Source organism: Acipenser ruthenus, chromosome 13 (assembly GCF_902713425.1).
Source record: "Acipenser ruthenus chromosome 13, fAciRut3.2 maternal haplotype, whole genome shotgun sequence".
In the NCBI taxonomy this organism is placed as follows: domain Eukaryota; kingdom Metazoa; phylum Chordata; class Actinopteri; order Acipenseriformes; family Acipenseridae; genus Acipenser; species Acipenser ruthenus.
In genome coordinates, this window is record NC_081201.1 from 2036246 (window position 1) to 2059385 (window position 23140).

General features: G+C 39.2%; 1 protein-coding gene across 5 annotated transcripts; it reads right to left on the reverse strand.

The window, feature by feature from the left end:
- Window positions 1-167: 167 nt before the first annotated feature.
- LOC117418620 (putative E3 ubiquitin-protein ligase UNKL) lies at window positions 168-21339 on the reverse strand. 5 transcript variants are annotated; one of them, XM_059035427.1, is made up of 16 exons: window positions 21279-21339; window positions 19638-19847; window positions 16332-16508; window positions 13500-13633; window positions 12817-12952; window positions 12583-12700; window positions 12323-12407; window positions 11891-12036; window positions 10107-10295; window positions 9340-9402; window positions 8503-8680; window positions 6714-6806; window positions 5940-6173; window positions 5031-5227; window positions 4335-4592; window positions 168-4048 (listed from the first exon to the last, which is right to left on the reverse strand). In XM_059035427.1, exons 1-16 carry the CDS (start codon window positions 21299-21301, stop codon window positions 3893-3895), a joined length of 2397 nt encoding a protein of 798 aa, XP_058891410.1. In that variant the 5' UTR covers window positions 21302-21339; the 3' UTR covers window positions 168-3892. The 5 variants fall into 5 exon arrangements, with proteins under 5 accessions (XP_058891410.1, XP_033887707.1, XP_033887708.1 ...); XM_034031816.3 differs by lacking the exon at window positions 21279-21339 and adding an exon at window positions 20841-21081; XM_034031817.3 differs by lacking the exon at window positions 21279-21339 and adding an exon at window positions 20319-20477.
- Window positions 21340-23140: the final 1801 nt, after the last annotated feature.

Consider the following 23140-nt stretch of genomic DNA (forward strand, 5'->3'; position numbering starts at 1 on the left):
AATTTGCAGAATGGCATTTTCACCTAGCCAATGCTACATCTGAATAATGCAATGCTCTCTCTCTCTCTCTCTCTCGGAATGTAGATTGGCCTGCATCCAATGTGTGAATGATGGTACATTGGAGGTGGGTTTTAAAAGCTAGTGGATCACCAACACATTAAAAAGGGTTTTCTTTTTTTTTTTTTTTTTGGATTTGGACATTATAAAAAGCTTTCCCAAGCAACTCTCAAATACAAAACCTGTTTCAATAAATTGTATGGTTTTTATTTTACTTTAATACCTCATATTTTCTCTCTATTTAAAATTATTGGGAATCCTTGGTAAATTCTATCCAATGCATAAATATATAGTCATTTGTTTTTTGGAATTGCATAAAAAATAAAAAAAAATATACCAATTACACACTTGGGTCAAAATTGTCTGACCAAGCATACATCAACATGAAAGTCCAAGTCTATCACAGATCAAACCAACCGTAACACCTTCTAGAATTTAAAGTTACAAGCTGCTTCCATTGATATTCCACTACGAGTGCATTTCTTTGGTCTCCATTTGTTTCTCTTAAAATTCTGGGGAATACACTGTCGTCATTTCCAAATGCGCAAGAGCATGATATACTACACCAATGAAACCAACTACAGATGCCTGCTTTTATATTTTAGTTTTTGTATTTTGCTTTTCAAAATTTCCCAATCAACTACAATCTTTTGACATTTTTTGTATTTTTTATTTCAAGGTGAATAGCGTAACAAAGCATGCTTTAAAACAAGCCAAATGGAGACCCGAGACACGCACTTTACAGTTCAAATACAGTTACTCCTGACAGCAACTACTAACATGCAAAATAGTTAAGAAGGGTTATAAGAAGTGACAGTTCAGCACACACGAAAAGAGAGAAAAACTGCACTACTGTATTTCTTAAGTAAAAAAAAAAAAAAAAAAAAAAAAAAAAGCATTGATCCTTATGGCCACTTAAGAATACAAACACAACTGTCATTCATTTCTTAAACAATCCTTCACTATAACTTGGATACAGTTGTTGAAACGTTTGCATTCAATATTCATACCTTTAAACATATCCTATATTTTAATTTTATAAAAGCATGTTTTGTTATACAGTTCTTATAAATACTCAAGATAATTTAAAACACAATATTACGTTTGGTCATTTTTCAAAAATTTACATTTCTAGCTGTTTCTTGCTTAGAATGTTAAAAACAAACAAAGCAAAAGGTTATTCTAGAACACCAAAGGTCTTTGGCAAAAACTACAGATGACACTGAGTCCATTAATATTGTCAGCAAAAGCAAAAATCAGCAGAAACTGTTTTCCTTTTTAATTCAGACCATGTAGGAAACAAAATGACCTCTACATATGAAATTACTGCAAGGGATCTTTTTTTTTTTTTACATTATAATTTATTTAATTATTTTTTAAATGTAGTAGTCGCAAATTATTTTTATTTTTCTCCCAATTTAGAATATCTAATTATTTTTAGGCACAGCTCACCTCTACCACCCCTGCGCTGACTCGGGAGGGGCGAAGATGAACACACGCTGTCCTCCGCAGCGTGTGCCGCCAGCCGCACGCTTCTTTACACACTGCAGACTCACCATGCAGCCGTCTCAGAGCTACAACGTCGGAGGACAACGCAGCTCTGAGCAGCTTACAGGTAAGCCCGCAGGCGCCCGGCCAGACCACAGGGGTTGCTGGTGCGCGGTGAGCCGAGAACTTTAAGTTAAGCACAAAATGTTTTCTGCTAACCATACTCGTTGCTGTAAATGTTAATGGACTGGAGCTATACGCAATAAAAGAATATGAACACAAACACATCTTGCGAACACAGTAGTAGGTCATTTAAATTTGTTTAACCTAAGCGCATTACACTGTTGTATTTGACAACACCATTTACATATTAACAGCACTGACCTCTTCTGTATGGACAGTCCGAGAATCACCACTTATCAAAAGTTTAGCAAACAGTGCCAGTTCTCATACATACAGTAAAGGTTTTCCTGAATTGCATACTCCTAACCAGATAAAGTAAACATGGTCGTCTTTTTGAATTGATACTGTAGCTGCACAAAAAAAAAAAAAAAATTAAATCTTAAAAAAAAAGAAGCACCATTGCCTGACAAACAAACTTGGAATGGAAACAGGATATTGAGCTTGACGTCAGGTCAAGCAATCACTTGACCAGCGTTCTCAGGGATGGAAACAAGACTCCCATTGCACAGCAGTTTCACCCATTCCAGGTTCTGGTGCAAGCTCGATTAGCGGCAGCATAGAGGGAACAGGCTCCAGCGTGTCTTATTAAACTCATAACAAAACCAGGAATGGCTCAAACTGCTATGCAATGGGAGTCTGATTACGATGCCTGATTCTGATTAAGTGCCGTGTGTTAAAATCATGATTCTTCAGTAAATCATGAGAATGTTTTTTCTTTTATTATTTATTTATTTTTACAAAGAAAAAAAAAAAATCTACAATTTCATATTTTTTATTTTTATCAATCATGTCTTTCTTTGTACTGATTTGGCTTGTTCACATCTGTAGCAGTTTAACTGCAATCTTGCATTAGCCACAGAAACTGAAGATTATTATTATTTTTTTTTTTTTAGGCAAGGCACTTGGTTTGAGTGGCCACGTATCAGATATACTCTTAACAGTTTAAAGAGGCAAGGAGTTCTAAAAAACAAAGTCTCTATAAAGAAAATACAGCCACGCAATACCACGGGTCTGGTACATGCAGCAAACAGATTCCTCCAACAAAACGAATAAAAGAAAACCAGGAACTACAAATGGCAAGAGATTTCCTAAATGCATAATGAGCAGTGCCTTTAAGATATCATTCTAACTGCTGGTTTATGCTTAGAAGCATTAAAAGTTTGCACTTAAGTTTAAATTAAAAAATGTAAAAATCCTAAGAAAGTTCAACAATACTAATTCATTTTTTTTTTAATAAGTAACTATGTATTTTTTTTTTGAATATTAAATCTTTAACAATATATAACAATATATTTAACTATACCATGATTAACTATACCATGATTTAACAGTAAGAAACTGAATATTCTATCAAGATTCACAGTACACAACCAAAGCTTCATATTATAGCATATTTAGAAAAAACTAAAACAAAACACAAATACTACAAAGCAGCTTAAATCTAATTCTATAATCATCTATAACAAATCCCCAGGTTTACAAAGTGCTTTTACAAGAAATGAAACTTCTTCACATAACTAGTAAGAGTGTTTGACTGATACATTCAGGTACAGACAGAGTGATGAAAACCAAGGCTTTGAAAATCAATTTCCTATACCAAATATATCAGTTGGTTTCACAAACCCCGATTAGAAACAATTAGTTCTAATGAAGGTCTTTGAAACCAGCCTTGGAGATTACTTTCTGGTAACCAATCATGTAATGTGCTGCAAGTCACATGGTATGATTGCAAGCTGATAACTGGCATGAGACTGACCTACAGAACAGGAAGTGATTAGGTAACAGGAAGCAAAATATTATCTATAGATAAAAGTGGGATCTCCTTAACGCCAATGAGAGGAAAAGACATGGTTTCAAACCAGGATTATAAAGAGAGAAGGCAAAAATCACAGGAAGAAAAATGTCAGTCGCCTTGTCAAACTTAGGAAGGTTGAGAAAAACTTTAAAATAAAAATAATTTAAAAAAAAGTAATATGGTAATGAAGTTCCCACATCTGTACCAGTCAAACACCATTACAATATTTGAAATATATCTATCAATTGAATTACTATATGAAATACTGAAACACAAAATAAAATGCTATATTCTAAACTGTTAGCATAATATATCAGTAGTTCTTTCAAAAGGGCCGGATCCAGAAACAGTACCTTGACTGTGTCTACATCACCACTTCATGACTTTTGTCTTACAGTAAGGACATTCTGTTTCGCTAGGTGCGCAGTTCTCACAGAGTACATAATGCTGGCAAGGCTGTAGAACGACACACCGGTCATGCTTTTGGCATACTACACATTTCTTTGACTGAAGCTGGTATATCACCTGTGTGATGAGAAAAGAAAGTTTAGAATCCATTACAAACCTGAAGGTCAATACTGCAAGACACAGTAATAATGTAATAACAATAAAAAAAAAAGACACCACAAACATAGTACTGTTTTAATAATTCACTAAAACATAGTACAGCTTCTTAAGACATCTTCTATAAAATGCCTTCTTATAAAATGGATACCAATTGTAACATGTTCTGTTATGAAAATGTTATTTTAGGGAATTGAAATCATTCACCAGCTCGTAAGGAAATGAACGGTGATTTTCAAACCCTTACCCCGTCTATCAAGTCCAAGTCTGCTCTCAGCTGCCGCTGGATTGAGTGAAGCTTTGGTAAAGGGACTTTGTCGATGTCTCCGTAACTCCGCAGAAGGGGCATGCTGGGCGACCTACACATTGCATCGAAGTCCTCCTGAAGATTTTTCAGCTTGCGCTTTGCATCATCCTTCTTTTGGAAGGCGAGCAGCCTCTCGGCTTCAGCGGATTTCGCTTGATCCTTCGCTTCCTGGGCTTCTGTTTGCCAGGCGTTGCAAGCCTGCAACACAGAGAACATGCAGAGTCCAGCAAATGCGTGACAAGGACCAGTGTAGAGTATAGGTGCTGCTGTTGCTAGCATCTGAGAGCCTACAAACTGAAGAAACGGCCAAAAAAAACCCCAAAAAGACAAAATCTACAACAGAAACCCTACAATAATTTGACAGGAATTGCAGAGAGGAAGTTGAATGTGGCACCCTATTTGGATGGCAGCCACTTGGTGTCCCCCACCCCCCCCCCCCCCCCCACTCCACCGCTCCCTGGACAATTGCTATAATAGCTATTGACAATGGCAACATATTCAGGAGATATGCACGCCCCCCACACCAAAGGATATCAACTGCACATTGTAAAAAGAACTGTTCACGCGCCTGTATGCCAGACACCAGGGACATGCATCCCCAGCGACTGTATTCAGAAGCTTCCATTTAGGACCAACCTGCTTAACCTGTTGCCACGAATCCTCCCACTGCTTCATTTTCCTTTTAGCCTCGTCCAGTTTCTTTTGCAACCTTGCCAGATCAGCGGTGCTGGTGCCCGGGGCTGCAGCAGCGGCATTGCTAAACACAGGCGATGGAGTGGGAGAGAAACTTCCACTGACAAAATCCCAAATACTACTGGTTCCACCGTTCAAACCTAGAGAGAGAGAGCGAGAGAGAGAGAAAGAGAGAGCGAGAGAGAGAGAAAGAGAGAGCGAGAGAGAGAGAAAGAGAGAGCGAGAGAGTGAGAGAGAAAGAGAGAGCGAGAGAGAGCGAGAGAGTGAAAGCGAGAGAGCGAGAGAGAGAAAGCGAGAGAGAGAGACGGGAAGACACAATTGTAGTGAAATAAAACATACCTTTAAAAGCACTTGGGAGCACTTAAAAACTTCAATAAGATTACTATGATTTGAAAGGTGGTGGCATGAGAAACGTATGGTGTGGAGAGCTTTAAAATAACAACATCTCCAACAGTGCATTTGAGTTGCTTTTGTGAATTTCAGTCTTTATAAAATAGGCCAAAAACTGCCAAGGAAGGCTCTATTTTATTTTTCCATACAGCGGTTGCTTTTTGGATCAACTGAATAAACCCCAAAAGCGTAAATGAGATACAAGAATGGAAATAAGACTCCCCTTGCATAGCAGTTTGACCCATTCCTGGTTTTACTGCAAGTTTAAAAAGACACACCTGCTTGTGACCTTTACACTGCGGATAACCAAACTCTTAGTAAAACAGCTACACAATAGGAGTCTAATTTCCATCCCTGCAACATTAGGGCTCCATTGACATTTGGGCTTGCTTTAACGTTTTGTTAAATGCTGTATTTTAAAGCCTGGTTTGTGACACGGGTAGGAAACCCTTTTCTTCTTACCTAAGGAGTTCTGAGAGGAACCAGCCGAGGTGCCCAGGAACCCGTGCTCGGACTTGGCTGGCTGGGGCTGCTGCTGGTGGGGAGCCATTGCAGAGGAGAGCAGAGACTGGGAGAGGGACTGGGACAGAGAGTTCAGCGGAGAGGCAGAGAGAGAGGACGAGGAGTGCAGAGAAGAGGAACGAGCAAGCGAGCCGGGGATATTCACTGGGGCGGAGCCTCCCAATAACCTCTGACCTGTCAGAGAGAAAGTGGGTGGGGGACACAAGTCACATGGTCAGGGCCCAGAGAAGCTGTAGGGCAGGGGTCTCCGGCCCTGGAGAGCTACAGAGTCTGCTGGTTTTTGTTTCAACCCAGCTCTCAGTTACTTAATTGCACCAATTATTGGCTTAATTAGTCAAGATTAACAGGTGTTCCAGATCTTTAGCCATTGATAATTTAAAGACCTGCAGGACTTGGGCTCTCCAGGACCAGGGTTGGAGAACCCTGCTGTAGGGTATTCACTGGCGATTGCTACCAAAATACAACATGCATCTCTGGATAGGATGCAGGATTAATGCACTACTAATTTTAAAATAAAAACCACTGGCTGGCTAGGGAGTAACTGAAATTGAAGAGCGAACTAGACTGTTAACATCTAAAATGAAAAACAAAAACAAGAAAGCCTTTAATTAACTTAGCAAGCTCTTCAGAGGAACACCGTGTTAGCTACACTCAGTTATAACACTTCACACTCACCGGGCTAAATAATCATCCTGCTACGAAAAGTTTACTTACTCCTTAATCCAAGGTCACCGTTTTCTTGTTCTTCCAATTCTTTATCAAGAAATGATACATTAATGTCACGAAAATTCAGGTCAAGGGCGGAACCTGGAATATACAAAAAAAAAACCCACATCAAATCAGATGCAAGTAAGCTATTTTAAAAAAGTACACACTCATTAAAAAAAAAAAAAGGTGCCCACAACAACGACGGTCTAACTGAATAGACATTCAGAGTGCAGAATTTGGAGACTGCTGCAGATGACACCAGAAGCACTGGTGCTCAATATTAAAATGTTTAAGACTAACTTAGCTAGAACACAACAGCAATATCTTCCTCTTGGGGCTGCACCTTCACACGCCTATTAGAATCATGCAACACTAAAGCAGCTCCCAGTGGAAAGGCAATTCTAAAGGGCAGGGTGCATCGCTATAGCAACTGCTGTTCTGGGATCCGTTTGTTAGCTGGCAGGGTAGCTGCCACCGACTCAGACGGGAATTCAGAGCCAGCGAGAGGATGGTCCGGTCAGGGAGCTGAGGGGAGGCCCTATGAGTCTGGCTTTTTTTTTTTTTTTTTTTTTTTTTTAATCACTTATTTTTCTTTTCTACAACCAAAACAGAACGCTTGCATAACAATGGTAACCATGATAAAATATTGAACTACTTGCCTAAGAAACATGATAGGCTTTGTATTACTCTTTAAAAGATCAAAGTGCACAGTTTCTTACTTTATACACTCTCAATACTATTGCACACTGAGATTTACTATTACCATTGTTAATTGTATACTTAACCAAAAAAGGGTGGATGTTTCAACAGAGCCCCAAATTACCAGTACTTAAAACACCTTTCCCTTTTACACATGTCCAGTACATTTAAAAACAAAGGAAATTTAATGAAGTGTGCCACATTTTTTAAAAATAAGAATAACAGAACTACATACTAAATAAAACCCTCGGTAATCTGTATACTCGTTTATTTATTGATACCACTTTTAGTTATTTAAACAATAACTTCACCCCACCCACCCACCCCCTCAGGGAGAAAACCCCCCACAGTTTCATATATCTGGCAAAGGAGACTCTTATAAAAGCCAATGTTGTATTAAAACACAAACCCCAGGAATGAAGCACCGAACACAATGAAAAGCCCTCACCTGCTCTGCAGTAAGCTGTTTAATGGTTAAAGTGTTTAACTATCCAGCCTTCCAAGTGCTGACTCACTGTGTTCAGCAGCCTGTTCACTCTCTCTCTCTCTCCTTTTCTTTCCTTCCTTCCTCCCTCTCCCCCTCCCTCCCTCCATGCACGAACTAATCACAACAAGCTCCATCACGTGACAACAGCTGCCTGGTGCCATTGACTCAGTCAGGTACTGGCAACACAAAGACACTGCTGTGAGGTTCAACGCTTGATTGCTTTAACATCCACAGCTGATATCATGAAGGGTGTGCGTCTGTCCAGCCCTACGCATGTCATTCCTCAGAAGACATTCTTTGAAAGTTATTGAAAGTATAATAATCTGGACATATATGTAAAAGCCTGTCCAGATGCCATAAGGTACAGACAAAAGGTGTAACACTTTCATATTATATATATATTACACATTATCCAGATATCACTTATGCAATGGTGATAAAATAACCCGGAAGTTGGTTTCTGACCACAAAAGGCGCAGCTGTGGGATGTCAGAAAAATATTTTTGGGGGAACATTTAGGTGAAATCATATTTAATAAATATTTTTAAAAAAAAGCAATACAGGGTTTGTTTTAGTTTATTACGGAAAAATAAAATCAAGCATACTTACCTATTACTGATTCAACTGTATTGCTACCTGGGTAGAATGGGGTAGCTTTGGCATTCATCGTTGATAAAGCTGTGGGGGAGGGACTGTCAGAGCCAATACTAGAGGCCAGACTTGAAGCAATACTGGATGTGATACTCGAAGCCAGTGGGTTAGCCACTGAAAATACACTAATAAGGTTCTGGAAACAAAGCAAGACAAGAACACACTGTTTATAGGAACCATCAAGCATCTTGCTTATTTATTTATTCCTGTCTAATGCTGGTTACAGATGCACTAAAGTGTATCTGCATTTGATTAGATTACAGATTATACAACAACACACAGTACCTTAAAGAAACTAGAATAGAATATGAAATGCAATTTTACAGGCAAACAACAAAACCTTAAAAAGGGGAAGCCATTTCAACCAAAATATCAATTCTCAACATTAAACTATTCAGACGAGAACTTTTCATGAGATGAACTACATGAGTGAGGGTGGTGCTTCCGCTCCTTATGGGAGTATGAATCCCAGCAAACAAACAGGAGCTCTCCAGTGTAACTGCCTAAAACTCACAGGTGTAGGAACTATAGTGTTTATATACATTCAGTACTGTACAATAGTACTGCCCCCATGTGGAGAGTCACAGGAACTTCAGCTCACAGAATACAATATCATAAAATGGAACCTCATTGGCTAACAATATGCCACAATACTAGCACAGCTTAGAACCACTGTCTGATTCACTTGACAACAAACCCAGGTGTGCGGACACTGGTCCATATATGCTGCTGCTGAGTTATTGCTTTTTATAGAATACTGCTACCCGTACATATGGTTGACCTGCCACAGCTCACCTGTTTTTCTTGGTCATTTAATTTCTGATTACTGTTCAGTGGGTGACTCTTCAGATACTTTGCCTTTAAAAAATAACAATAAAAAAAAAACACTTTGTTAAAATTGACACATAATACACACAGATCGATCAGCAGGTGTAACAGTGAAGGGTAATTACTTTGAAAAAGAAAGAGAATGGGGAAAAAAGGGGGATGCATTTTAAATATATTTCATGAAGACAAACAGACAAATCCTGCAGCCCCCATCAACAGGATGGATCTATTTCCCTGTGCACACTTTAATAGCTGGTTTCACAGAACCAGTCCTGCTAACCTGGGTCTGTGAAACCAGAAGGAAATCTGCTCTCTCTTTTCATACGTCGTCACAAACTCATCCCGAAGAGCTGTCAATACAACCATGCACAATTCATCTGATGCAGAATTACTAGATCTCGTTCACCATGCAGAAAGGTCAAGACCTGAGCAACGCCGATACGACCTTCAGCAGAAAGACATACGATCGCAAACACAGTCTTACATGCAGCATAGAGAGCTCAGCTAGCTAGGGGGTCACTCAGTACAATTTGCACACTTTACAAGAGCTTTCTGCCACTAGCCTTGGCTGAATCGCACTGATAATAAAAATAAACAATACAAATAAAAAATGTAAGAACTCCTATAAACATGCGTAAGTGTCCCTGTGTCTCTGAGCTTTATTATAAACTGGCCGCACGTCGCCAACAAATATCCGTTCAGGAGCGTTAAAGGAAAAATGAATCTTTATATACCTGATCCTCGCGTTCAAAGCCAGGCGCTTTTGGGTAGTTAGACGTTGGAGAAGATACATTGGACGTGGTGGATTCTGAACATAAGCTACCATTAGTAAAGCATTTGGGCCTGCTCATGGGTCCAATAGGGGATAATGAACTGTTGCTTCCTGAGCTGGATGTTACAGTCGGACTACTAGAGCATGAAACCTGAAGGAGAGAAGCACAGAGCAGCGTTTTAAACAGGTTTCAGGGCTGGAGCTGCGGTGAGCTGGCTGCTCTTGTGTTGTAAAGCACCTGCCAGTTGAAAAGCCATCCGTGGAAGTGCAAGCAGCTTCATAAAAAAATAAACAGGAGATTGCAGGGAAGTTTCAATGCGTTGAGGTATCGATCAACCGGGCTCCGAATAGCTGAATTGGTCAGACCAAGAGCAAGCTCTGTGTTGCCAGCACAGCTCGTCTGAGACTTGAGCAATTACACTGATGGCTTCAGATCTAAATAATAATAAAGCAGCGAGCAAACTACTCTCGATACTGACTTCTATAGTGTCTCGAAGTATGTGAATAAAAGGGAGAACGGAGGATTAAAAAAAACTAATGACATAAATAATGCACAGAGGTAATGTATATTGTAGCATCCTCCAGGATAGTCAGATAACTATCTATATCTATATCTATATCTATATATTTATGCATAGACACACACACAGAGACACAGACACAGACTATGAGTGCTAATCTGTCTAATCTAACCTCTAATCAAAAAGCTGAAAGTCTCTGGTGGTAAAAGGATACAAAAGTAAAACTGCCAAGTGTTATAGAGTACTTAAAACGTAATGTTAAAAAAAAAAAAAAACTGAAATACGTGTACACCCTATCAGCAAAAAACCCCACATATATTACTATTTCACTCGCAGCTCTAGGAGATAGAAAAATAGAAAAGAAAAAAAAAAACACACTAGGTATATCCTTGTCACTTGTCCTTACTTTGGAGCTAATTTATCAAGAACCCATTATCTTACTGTTAATGAACAGAACATGATAACCACAATACAGGTGTTGGATGTATGAGCAAAATTAGCATTTTATTTATTAAAGGTGTTTCATAACCTGTACCCAACATCATAACCCTTTACTCTGGACATGCATGACTTAGCACTTGAGTCCAGAGTTAAACGCTCTACACATGAGACTCAAAGTACAGTACAGACATTTTGACTACTGTACAGCAGACTGGTAAACGTGACAAACATCTCGATGAACGAGTCTGTGCAGTGTGTCTGACACTGGCGATTAGGGAGCAGCTTCCTACCATGAATGGCTGCACTGCAGAGCAGCGTTTGTGAGTGTGCTGCACGTGGCTGCCACTGCTCTTCAACACACAATGAGATAATTGCTGACTTTCTTGAGTGGCTAACTGCCCTTTACTTTACTGTAAGCCATTATATTGATGACTTGTACAAACACTGTTACCATCACTCTCTATATGTATATAGCTTCTCAAGTTACCAAATTCACTCTAGGAGTGCACTGTAGCTCCGAATGATCCGCATGTTGCTACAAATGTAAATCATAGGCTCGGACTGAATTGCACCACTGTCCTTAGATCAAACATCTTAAATTAATAAAAACGGGTACAATTAATTAATACAAACAAGGTTCCAAAACAACATAAAAAAATAATATAAGAGATAGTTCTTTAAAGTCGCTATTAAAAATATCCCCGTCACATTAATAGGAACCTTATATGTAATAAAACAAGAACACAAAGATTAAAATAAAGCATGTCTTTGAGGATGCACATACATTTCCGGTTTGTCCGTTGTTAGCAGTGCTGTTGACATAGTCGTTAACTGTGCTGTCTGTATAGTGTTGAGAGCCTGTCTTGGACTGGGATCCACTCTGCATCACAGTAAGCAACGAACTCATGGTCTCTTCTGTGGAGGGGATTCCTGCAACAAAGCGCACAGACTCAGCGTGTCACAGACGTGTGCAGGCAAGTAAATCATAACCAATCAATCAGTTTCATAGCTGAAAGCTAGAGGTCTCATTGCAAAATGGTTTGAAAGCTACAAGCATTTAGGTAGAACTTTATTGGGTATGTTTATAGATATTCAAATCAACAGAGCCATTTTACAAACAAAACTGCATTGATAGTGCTTTTATGCCTTTTCTGTCTTCAGTATGTATCTGCAACTAGACCCCAGCATAAGCAATTTTGGGGGTAAAATGACTTACTTTCCACATGTGCAAAAGCACAGAAGGGACCACGTGGGCAGTATCCTGTTTGGCGCATGTCATTGCATTTTGTGGACTTGTAAATCTAAATACAAATAAATACACATTACAAAAAAAAATAATAATAATAATCAATTAGGTTGTGAATGAAAGAAGACACTGAGAAAGACGAGTTTTCGAAACGCTTGCTTCGTTTCTCTTATTTCGGGAGGATCTTAGGATTGGGCGTTTGTTTGAAGTTGTGAAATTAACGTCCTTACCTCGGGATGGAACTGCTGTTCAGTGCGCGAGTGGCAATACAGACAGTGATCCCCACTGTCACACTTTGAAGGTTCCCCCCATTCATCCCCATGCTTTACATTAGGACATGGCGTTGATCTAGAAAAGAAGTTAAAAAAAAAAAAACAAGACAGTAATTAACAAGACGTTTACCAAATGACCTACAATCATGTGAACTAGAATGTCATAACAAACGCCTGTGCATTTCTGCGTACCTGTATTTGAATTTCCTCGGATTCCTCCTCCTGTCCCGGCTATTGTGATAGTGTGGGCAGGCATACCCCTGTCGACAGAGGCGCGGTGGTTTTGTGCATTGCTCCGTCTTGTAGTTTGCCAACACAAAGTTGGTATCTGTGTGAAAATGTAGGCATTTTTAACCAAACTGGTCAACAATTAGAGTGACTTCATTTGCACGTCAAGAAACTACATACCAGTAATGTAGAATTCCAGTAGGGGTCAATGTTAGCTTAGTAAATGTCATTTTAAAATGTAATTTAAGATTTTAAAAAAACACATTATGAAATGTACCAGTAACTGGATTGTATTATACCAAGAATGAAAAAAAAATAATAATAATTTTGCTCATGTCGTTTCCATATATCACAAATACATTTTTTTTTTTTTAATTATTATTAAAAATTAAAATCAGATTTCTTATTTTGCTGTAAGTGTCGTCTTGTACACGGTAATCATGATAAAAATTTGACACGGATAACAGCATTTATACACATAAATCTCAAAGGAGGTATAACTGCAGTTTATATTTCATTATTTATAATAATTAGTTAGTATGCACAGCTGACCCGGTCCCTTGTGTCTTTTTGTTTCGGACTCGGGTGACAGAACGAGGCAGGGTGAAGGGTGTAGGGTGCGTAGGGTGAGGGCTGCGCTGTCTTACCCTGCCACCTGGGGTCCTCGCTGAGGGTTTTCTCAATCATTGCCTGGCTGGCCAGGACTCCCGGCTGCAGGTCTGGAATCCCTTCCCCAGCTCCAAGCTGCCCGTTCTGCAGAGCCTCCTGTGCCTGCAGCTCTCTGCAAACCATTTAAACAAGCGACCCCACTGTTAGAACAGGACCAGCTGTACCCAAGGGACGCACCTTTTAAACCTTTTGCACAAACGCTCCTTAACCCTTATGATGATGTTATACTTTCGGGTTTATTCAAATTTGCACACACAGTATCCAATAATTACAGTGGATTAAACATGTATCATGACACCTATAAAATCATGAAAAATCAAAAAAATAAATCCTTGTAAAAAATATATATATATTTTTTCAGTTAAAGTATTAAAATGATAGGTTAAGGTTAAGTAATATATGTTGTCGTTCAGGTTTTTTATTTGCGTTTACTGTTTAAATGTTTAACCCTTTACAACAAAATGAATGTGTGTGGGCAAATTCTAATTGCCTTCAAGTGTAGAATGAACATGGTTGCTAAGCAACTAGAACACTAGACAGAACCTCAACACACCCTCTGAAAACTCTTTCATGGGATTCATTGCCCAGCGCAGCATTATTGGTTCTACAGAGTGTTTTTCATCAAGCTGCATATTTGTTTCATCCCTATAATTTTGTTTACTTCACAGTATCATAAGGTGCTACACTGTATATAAAATGCAATTCTATGCAGGAAAACGATGGTATTGGGACGCGGGGCTCGCTGGGAAAGATAAAAAGTAAGAGAGTAGCTGTCCTCCTATAAACAGTGCCAAAAATGTTCACTGAAATAGAAAGTATCCTTAATGATAGAAAAGTAAACATTCTGCTTTATTTAAAACGTAGCACACAGATTATACAGCACATTGCATTTATTTGAGGGCCATGTTTAAAGGGTGCACACACACACACCCCTTAAACAGGAAGTACTTTAAATACTGCAGCTGTGCAACATCATCCCTAACCCGGTCAAGCTACTGCCAATACTCAAGAGTTTTTTTTAGAGCATGAGTAATTGATACAGCTATACTGATTTTAGAAACATTCAGTGCGCACACACACACACACTGACACCTGTAGATACAAAACTAGAACCATCGGTATGAAGAAGCAGCAGATCACCATGAACTACATCCAGGATAGGCACATGCAGAAAATGTTTGACACGCAGACACACAGAACGCTTCTACCATATATCCCCAGATTCGGATACTCTCTCAAACTCGCAAACAAAAGTTTGTATCCCAATTGGATAAGCCAGCTGTTCTGAGGATATACCCAGTGTGCTTACTCCACTAGAAAGTATATAATAAAACATGAATTACAGCACTTAGATATTTTGCTTTCTGTTTTTATTCTCTGCAGAAGCCAATAATAAAATAAAGCTTTCTGTTCGGTTCATTAGGACTGCCAGTTCCCACATGGCTGTCAGATCCTGGCAGACACAGTATCTTGCTGTGCTGATCAGAGGCCTTTTGTGTTACTGTGCAGTGTGCTTCAAAACTCCTATTAGTGATGTGCAAACGACAAACAAAAACTAGACTTTCAAAGCACTTCGCCTACATGACAAGGCGCCGCATTAGCGGTTAACCACACATAGCGGACAGCCCTACAGACAACAGGACATTGTTTTTAGCGTGGCAGCCCTGGAAATCCCCCCCCACCCCCCCGGCTGTACAGTAGCAGACAGTTCAGAATTGTACACTAGAGATAGACAGGGACCTGACCATTTCCTCTTTCGACTGCAGCTGCCATGGAGGAGCTCATAGTGAGGAGTCATGATCAGTAAAATGCACAACTCTTGAGTACTTTCCACAACTTCACAGCAGATAATTTCCAAACCACACAGGACAGTTACCCAGCTGTCATCAGCGCACACTTATTTTGCAAAACAATAATGCTGCTTTGTTGATGTGGTTAAAACATCTCTTCTCTTGAACCTTGTTGAATCTCGCCTGCGGCCCTGCAATTAGTTTTCTTTTTGATGATGTACTCGCCTACCTTATATGAGTCACTAACATTCGAAATGCCTTCTAATTAAAAGTGGGACGACTTTCACAAACACCTGTCACTTCCACGAACTCGGAATTATAGTACAGCAAGTCACGAACAACAGCTTCATTTAATCCTGCTAGTTAACCCTTCTTGGACCACGCACACAAAAACATGCATTTTTGTAAACAGTGTTTCGACTCAACGCTGACATACACCAGATTCAGGTGTGGATAACATTGCCTGGATATCTAGGTACTCTGCTTTTAAAATCTATCCTAGACGGTAAAAGTAAGTTATATCTATTTAGAAGTATTTCAGTGGGGTGTGGAACGTGCAATTCAAAGTTAACTATGGGTAATTAAGCTGTGGTTAACAGGAGTTCACAAAGACCTCATTTAAACACCAGCTGGATAAATCCGAGTCGGGCAAACTCTTATTTACAGAAGAGATTGTTCAAATCGGAGTACTAAAGTGGGCTTTCTTCATTTCAGGGAAATGCATGGGAAGGAGAATTGCTTCATGACTAAACGGGTAAACCAGGTCACCAGATGTTCATGCTGGCAAAAGAAATACCAATTATTTTTATTTATTTATTTTAACTGCATTACATTAAAACGAGAATTGTTTATTTTTTTTAACCTGGCAAGGTTTATTATTCCATGCCGGTAAGTAATCTAGAGACAAATGGTTATCCCCTTGTTCATAAATAATATCTTCCAAATAACTACAGTAAAGTGCAACCACATTCTTAGATATCCACGAATCAAGCAGTGCAAATGCAGAAAATCTCTATATACCTTATATCGTATACTGGAGGTCGAAGGTCATGCGGGCCGTGAGCAAAGGCACAGTGAAGCCCATTCTTCACACAGTGCCCTCGGGCATCTGTTTCATGGATACAGGTGCCAGTCTTGTAATAGCGCAGGTGATACTTTCGTTCCGTGTCACCTGTAGTTCGATGCAGATAGGGGCAGCTGAAACACAAAGAAAATGAGACAAAGACAATGTGAAATGAATAACATCTTGATTCAGCTAAAATAGTGTACTCTGATGAATGATTAGAAGAGAAGGGAGAGGAGGAAATAAATAATAAAACATAACATTTTTAGAATATGTCTGACCAGTCACACCTGCGCTCCAGAATTCAGCTCAGGTGTTATTAACGAAGACCAGGAACGGACTTCACTGCTGTGCAATGGGAGTCTTGGACTAAGGATTAAAGTGAGCTTGCATGCCCAGCCAGTATCACTGCTCATCACCTTTCCTGACCACTTAATTCACAAAGACAGTATGGCTCCATTAAATAAATAGAACAATCCTTTCAAATCGTAAACAGTGTCACACTTTCTCTTCAGCACTAATGAGGCATTTAATTGAGAAGCAATGGATAGCAACAGCATACTTGAGGAGGCCCTGCAGCCTAATTACTCAGCGAGCACCCACGTTCCTGAAGCAATTGCAACAGTTCAATTAGAGATTATTTATGGTTGCTAAGAGATGGAATAAACTAGACCTCAAAATTCAATCTTCATTCTATCCATCTTGACAAAAAATGATAACTAGCATGTCACTGCTAGCTAGCAGCAGCTGAATCATCAGTGTTGTGTTTAATTTCTCTAAATATGGAGGCAAACAACTGCAGACGCATTCAAAACTGACAGTAAACCCAAACAAGGATGCAAACATCACATTACTGGATCTATGCATCATTAAACAGTATGTTACCAATGACCTACGCTTTGGACAGCATGCAGAATGGGATCTAAACCACAGAACGATAACCATAAATTCTGCAGTAAAACTGTAGTAGACAAAAACTCTATGTGCAAATGCCTATAGGTTTCACCTAAACTGGACCTGTATTACAACCGTCAATCAGGCATCAGTGCTTTGAAAATGCAGGTCACTGTGACCAAAAGTCATGCAAAATATTAAAAAAAATTGTGTATTGCTTATGCACAGGCCAATCATTTCTCAAGATGCCTAAAGGCTAAAAAGTATGCTCCCCCTATTGCACGAACACATCTTTCTCTGGCTGCTGTGCTTATGGGCTTCTGATAAAGATAATATTCCACAGTGGACAATTCCAGCTCTGTGCTGCATCCACTATGACAGGCACGGTCCCAGTGAACTGAGGGTCCTGCTCATTTTCATGTTCCCTGTATTTTGCATTTAAAATTGAGGAAGTGGCGCGATAGGATCTGATATTCCATCACCGAAAACTCTCAATTCTAAAAAAAATATATACTGTTGTTATTATTAAGCACTGCCAAGTAAGTAGTCCTTTGTTTTATGCTGGGTTTATTTTCACTGTAATAGACACCTTGAAGAATGATGCCTCGGGTGTGTCTTATTAAACTGAATGCAATCAGGAAAGGATTAAACTGCTATGCAAAGAGTACCTACAGTCATTGACTAACTCTAATACAGCAAGGTCCCAAACACAATGTTCTATCTTTAAGATGCACAAGCACAGTTAATCTATTCATGGATTCATCCTTCTGAAGACTGTTTCTACACCACCACAGCCTATGAAGTGCTGAGCTGGCATGATTATGAATGTTATGTTTAATAGAGTTACTGTATACACTACGTTCAAAGCACTGTCACTGCTGGCCAAGCTAGACTGTAAAACAGCAACACCTAAGGGAATTGAAACATTCGATGTATCAACTTCTCTATAATTAGCTGGATCAAGGCTTTAGCACTGCCTTGCATTTACATATTTATCCACCTGCAGGAGTCCACCATATTTATTTAACTAAGTAAGTAGCAGGGTTCTGAAAAATATAGCAAATACAGCATATCATTTTTCAAAACCCCCTGCTTACTCTTAAATGAGAGCAATACATCAAACTGCACTGCACGCTGAACACAAACGTTTACATGTGACAAAACCTACGAAACCTTTGATTTTATATTTTGATTACCACGTTTCCATTACCCTGGATCTTTCTCATATATATATATATATATATATATATAGTTTGTCGACTGATATATATCAGTCGACAAACCACGATTTCCAGTCTAGGGGTGACTATACTTAATTCCCTGCTTTGTGATCTTCATCCAGGTTCAGTCTCTTCAGTATGCAAGCATTGATGCTTAAATGTTTGCTTTACTGTGTTGAAATTAGGTACAGTGTTAAAGCAGCATAACGTACACACGCAACACCTGTAATGCTTGACATGAGCCCCACACATTGCACAATGCAGAATATAAAGACACTATAGCAGGCTGGGTGTCATTTTCTGCTTACACTTTATTTCACGAAGCACAAAACAATCACGGGCTGCACCCCTCTTCCCACAGCAGCGTGCTTTGATGTTAACCGATAACGCAGGCACACAGTACAGCGTGTTGTCACCAGCACGCTGCAGAGAAGAAGGGGGCGTGTACCATCGGGCCTGCAAAACAACAGCGAGCTCGCCTCTCGACTTCATACAGATAATACCAATGTCTATGCATTCTCAACCAGAACAAACGCGAATCCGTAAATAATAATAATAATAATAATAATAATAATAATAATAATAATAATAATAATAATAATAAATTGTCCGTTTTGTTTAGTTCCGCAAAAGAAAACGGAAACGTTGATCGCTTAACATGACCGCTGCCCTACACAAGCATGGCAGAAGGGGCGTGTGCTGTGCGTCTCAATAAAGGAACAATGGGCAATGTGTGCTCTTCAAAGCACACAGCAGGCGCAGTTTACAACGTATGTTGATACACTTGCAGTGTTCCAAAAGAAAGTGCTGAATTATTGTACAAACTTAGAAAATAAATTCAGCTCTCAAATATATAAAAACATAGAATTACAAAAGCAGCTGGTTTAAATGTGTACCCGTTTACAAATCACTGTGTATTTAACAAAAAAGCAAAAAAAAAAAAAAAATTATATATATAATATATATATATATACACACACACACACACCACATAGTGTGCACTACTAACTGAATACGCGTTGTAATCTGCAATTATGTGCAAGAATAAAAACACAATGCGCATACAAACAGTACAGTGAATTTAAAATAACAACATGATCGTGCCACAATAATGCATTTAAATTAACAAAATCAATAAACCCTGCTCACTCGTCTCCGTCGGGGCAGATTCCCGTCGTCTCGTCGTATTTGGTACAGTACACGTCCGGACTGTAATTAAAGGTTCCATCTCGCCTCCGGATCGGTCTCCGTCTCCGCTGGTTTAAGAAATGCCAGTGAAAGCAAGTGTAGGGTCTGTGCTGCGTGCACTTGTGTTGCAAGAAGAGCGGGCACTGTTCCGTCCTGAATTCCTTTAGATAGCTGGAAAGTACGAGAGACCAGCGTTAAAAAAAAAAAAAGACATCATATAAATTAAAAACACACGTCCTTTTCACATACAGACCATAATAAACAAAGCTGCTGCATAATTTGGCGCACTCCCGAAATTTACTACGTTGTTTCGGACTTTTCGACTTATTTAAGCTAAACAAAATATTGCATCTTAAAAATGCAGTAACACCATTGAAGAAAATGTTCTGCAAACGCTACCGTTGTGCGTAACGCTCTAGGCTACACAGTTCACAATAAATAATATGTTCTGATATTGTTATGATCCGTCAGTCTGCAAACGCACGTACGACTACTCGCTCTCGACAACAGTAATTCTGCATAAACGTATGCTATAATAGATTTCACTCTGTGCAGTCTTGTACACAATGCACGCAGGATAATAACTAAAATCAAACAATTTAATAAAAAAGGCGATATTCTAAAGACATAACATGACCAGACCGAATTTTCGTGTCACTCATTGTTGCAAAAATGTTACTCCATGCTGCCAAAAGTCCTGTGCTTTGCTCACGACACTTTGGTATCCAATACAAAAACTGCGCAAAATTATTTCCGTTGATCCAGTCCAGCTGCAAGCACGTACGTCAAGAAAGCTACGTAAGACTTCAGCAAATCAGGCCGAGATGGAAGAGCCAATAAAAAAATAAAAAGTGGATTGCAACTTATCCGTTGACCATGCAAACAAACAGCACGGTGTTTGTTTGTTTTTGTTTTTTTAATTCGGAAATAATTGAGCTGACAACGCAATACACGCGTTTTCTCCAATCACAACTGCAGCATTTCGTTAATGTTTACGTTTTTATTTACTTACGTGATTTCCGAAGAATTTGCTAAAGGAAAAAGCACCTCTTAAACCCACTCAAGATGCCGAAATCTGCAATGCTATCGATTTCCTGTTGGCAACGGGCTTTAAATGTGGGATTTTTGGTGCATCTGCTGCGGTTTGTTTTTCGCTTTACTTACGTGTAGTGGGTTGGTTTCTCTGTTTGAGCAGAAGCGCTCGCCGCCGTTTTCGAAACCGACGGCATTTTCAGTCAAAACAATACAAGGCGCCTGCGCGAAGGCCCGCTCGGCTCCTCGTACTCTCGTACAACACAGCAGGGGAGCATGGGCAACTGGCGGGATAAACAAACAGCACTCCCTGCCCCTGAGTTTGAGCGGGTCGCAGAAATGCTTATACCCGTGTAAGAGCTAAAGCAGCGGACTGTGCTTGCTGCAGGGCTACGGCAACATACACGTTGTGCTTTCCTTTCCAATTAGCAATTGTGATGCAGCAAACTCCCTGTGAAAGTTGACCTATAGCTATAAGGGTATTTTCACGACGATCTTGCAGTTGACCACGTTTGTTTGTTTTTTTCCCCCCCTCAATGGTTATATATTAATGCGTTCACTTTGCTTCACCTCTCTTCCTTGTGCTTTACCATGATCTGCAGAGTACCTGTTGTCTCATCGTCTTTCCAGAAGACAGTTCATCACTGTCGTTCACTGATATCCTGTTGGAATGTAGAGATTGTCATAAAACTACTTTTCCCACTCCCCTGAGCCATGTAGATGATATACAGAGTGGGTCTATATGGGAAATATTCACGAGTGTGCATCAGAGGTAGGCAATGAGCAGAATGCTCACTGAAATATCAGGTGTGTTTTCAACTTCAAGAATGTTGATAGTGCTGTCACTAATCACAAACTGTGCCTTAAAAAACAAGTTAAACCGTTTTTATGTTTGTATTTGACCCAAAAGACAATCCAATTTAAATTCTAAGTAGTAAGTGTCGTGGTGTCAGCCCCTGTGTGGTATATATTCTGTGTGAAACTCAGCAATCTCAAGTGAAAGAGCAGTACGCTTTCATAGCGGAGACAGCTTACAGTCCCATGAAGAAGTCAGTGCTGATTGTGTTTTTACTTTTCAATTCAGGTTCTGGATTTTCTCATATAGAATATCTCTACTATTAATTGGTTTCAGTCAGACTTGATGCTTAAAACACAGTTAACAGTGGTTATACACAAGTAGTAAACACCTACAATATGTAGCTCACACTTTCGTCTAAATGGGCAGGATATATAATAAGAGGATGTTGAGTCACAATGAAAACGAATGCAGAGAGACTGCACTTGTATAATACATCTGTAATATACAGATGCTGTGTCTCCCAGTTGCAAGGAAGTTTCAGTCAACGGGCAAGCCGGGAGATCCCTCAGATCTGTCAGGGTTGATAGTAGGCAGGAGCTTCAGTATAATATGCACTTTAAATCTACCGCATACTTCGAATGACACAACACAACATTAAAGGTGAGATTAGTTTATATTTTATTTGGGGTTTATGATGATTGTTTGTTTGTTTGTTTTGTTTTGTTAATGAAATGTTTATCTTGATACGCGCACTGTGTTTTCAACGCCGGTATAATGATGGTAATGTCTTATTCAGTGGGTTACAGTGCCACCTGGTGGACTGTAACAGATAATGAATCATTTATTAGATTAGAGGACAGGGAATTCTTAACACACAGGCCTGCTGTTTCAGAAGGAAAGGTGAAAGGTTATGTCATCAAGAGATCTACATGCATTGTTCTTGTTTTGTATCTTATTATATTCACTGCGCAGTGAAATCTGTCTGTTGTAACCACCGCTATGTCTTAATATTGATAAATACATATTCACATACACTGTGCAAGTGTGGACCCTCTTTCTATATAACTAAAGTTACAGAACGAGCAAAAAACAACTAAGCACCATTAAGGATTTTTTTTAAGTCGTTTATTTGAATCTTTTGAAAATTAATGTTTTGTTTTCTTTTTCAAAAACAAAAAAAACACCTGGTGTAGATATTAGTGGTCTCTGGACTGGTGAAGAAGCATTGTCAACGTGATGATATTATTCTTTAATCGATTCTAAATTAAATTCCACAGTGCAATCTCGGTCAAAGGCAAAAGTCCTTTGCATAGCAGCACTTTCAGTGCAGGATGAAATGTTGCTTTTTTTGACATTGATTTGTAACTGAATCTTCCTGTCAAACCCTGACAGGAAGATTATCTTGTAACAATTGTAAGTCGCCCTGGATAAGGGCGTCTGCTAAGAAATAAATAATAAAAAAAAAACAAAAAAAAAAACCCAGTGCCAGAGTGTGGCCAGATGTAAATGCTGTGATCTCGATGATATAAAGCTCTGTGCAGGATATGATATATCTCTGCAGCTGTGCTAAGATGATATCAACCTGTTAAACAACGTTGACAGACAATGTTACACGTTCTATTCGGTATATTAG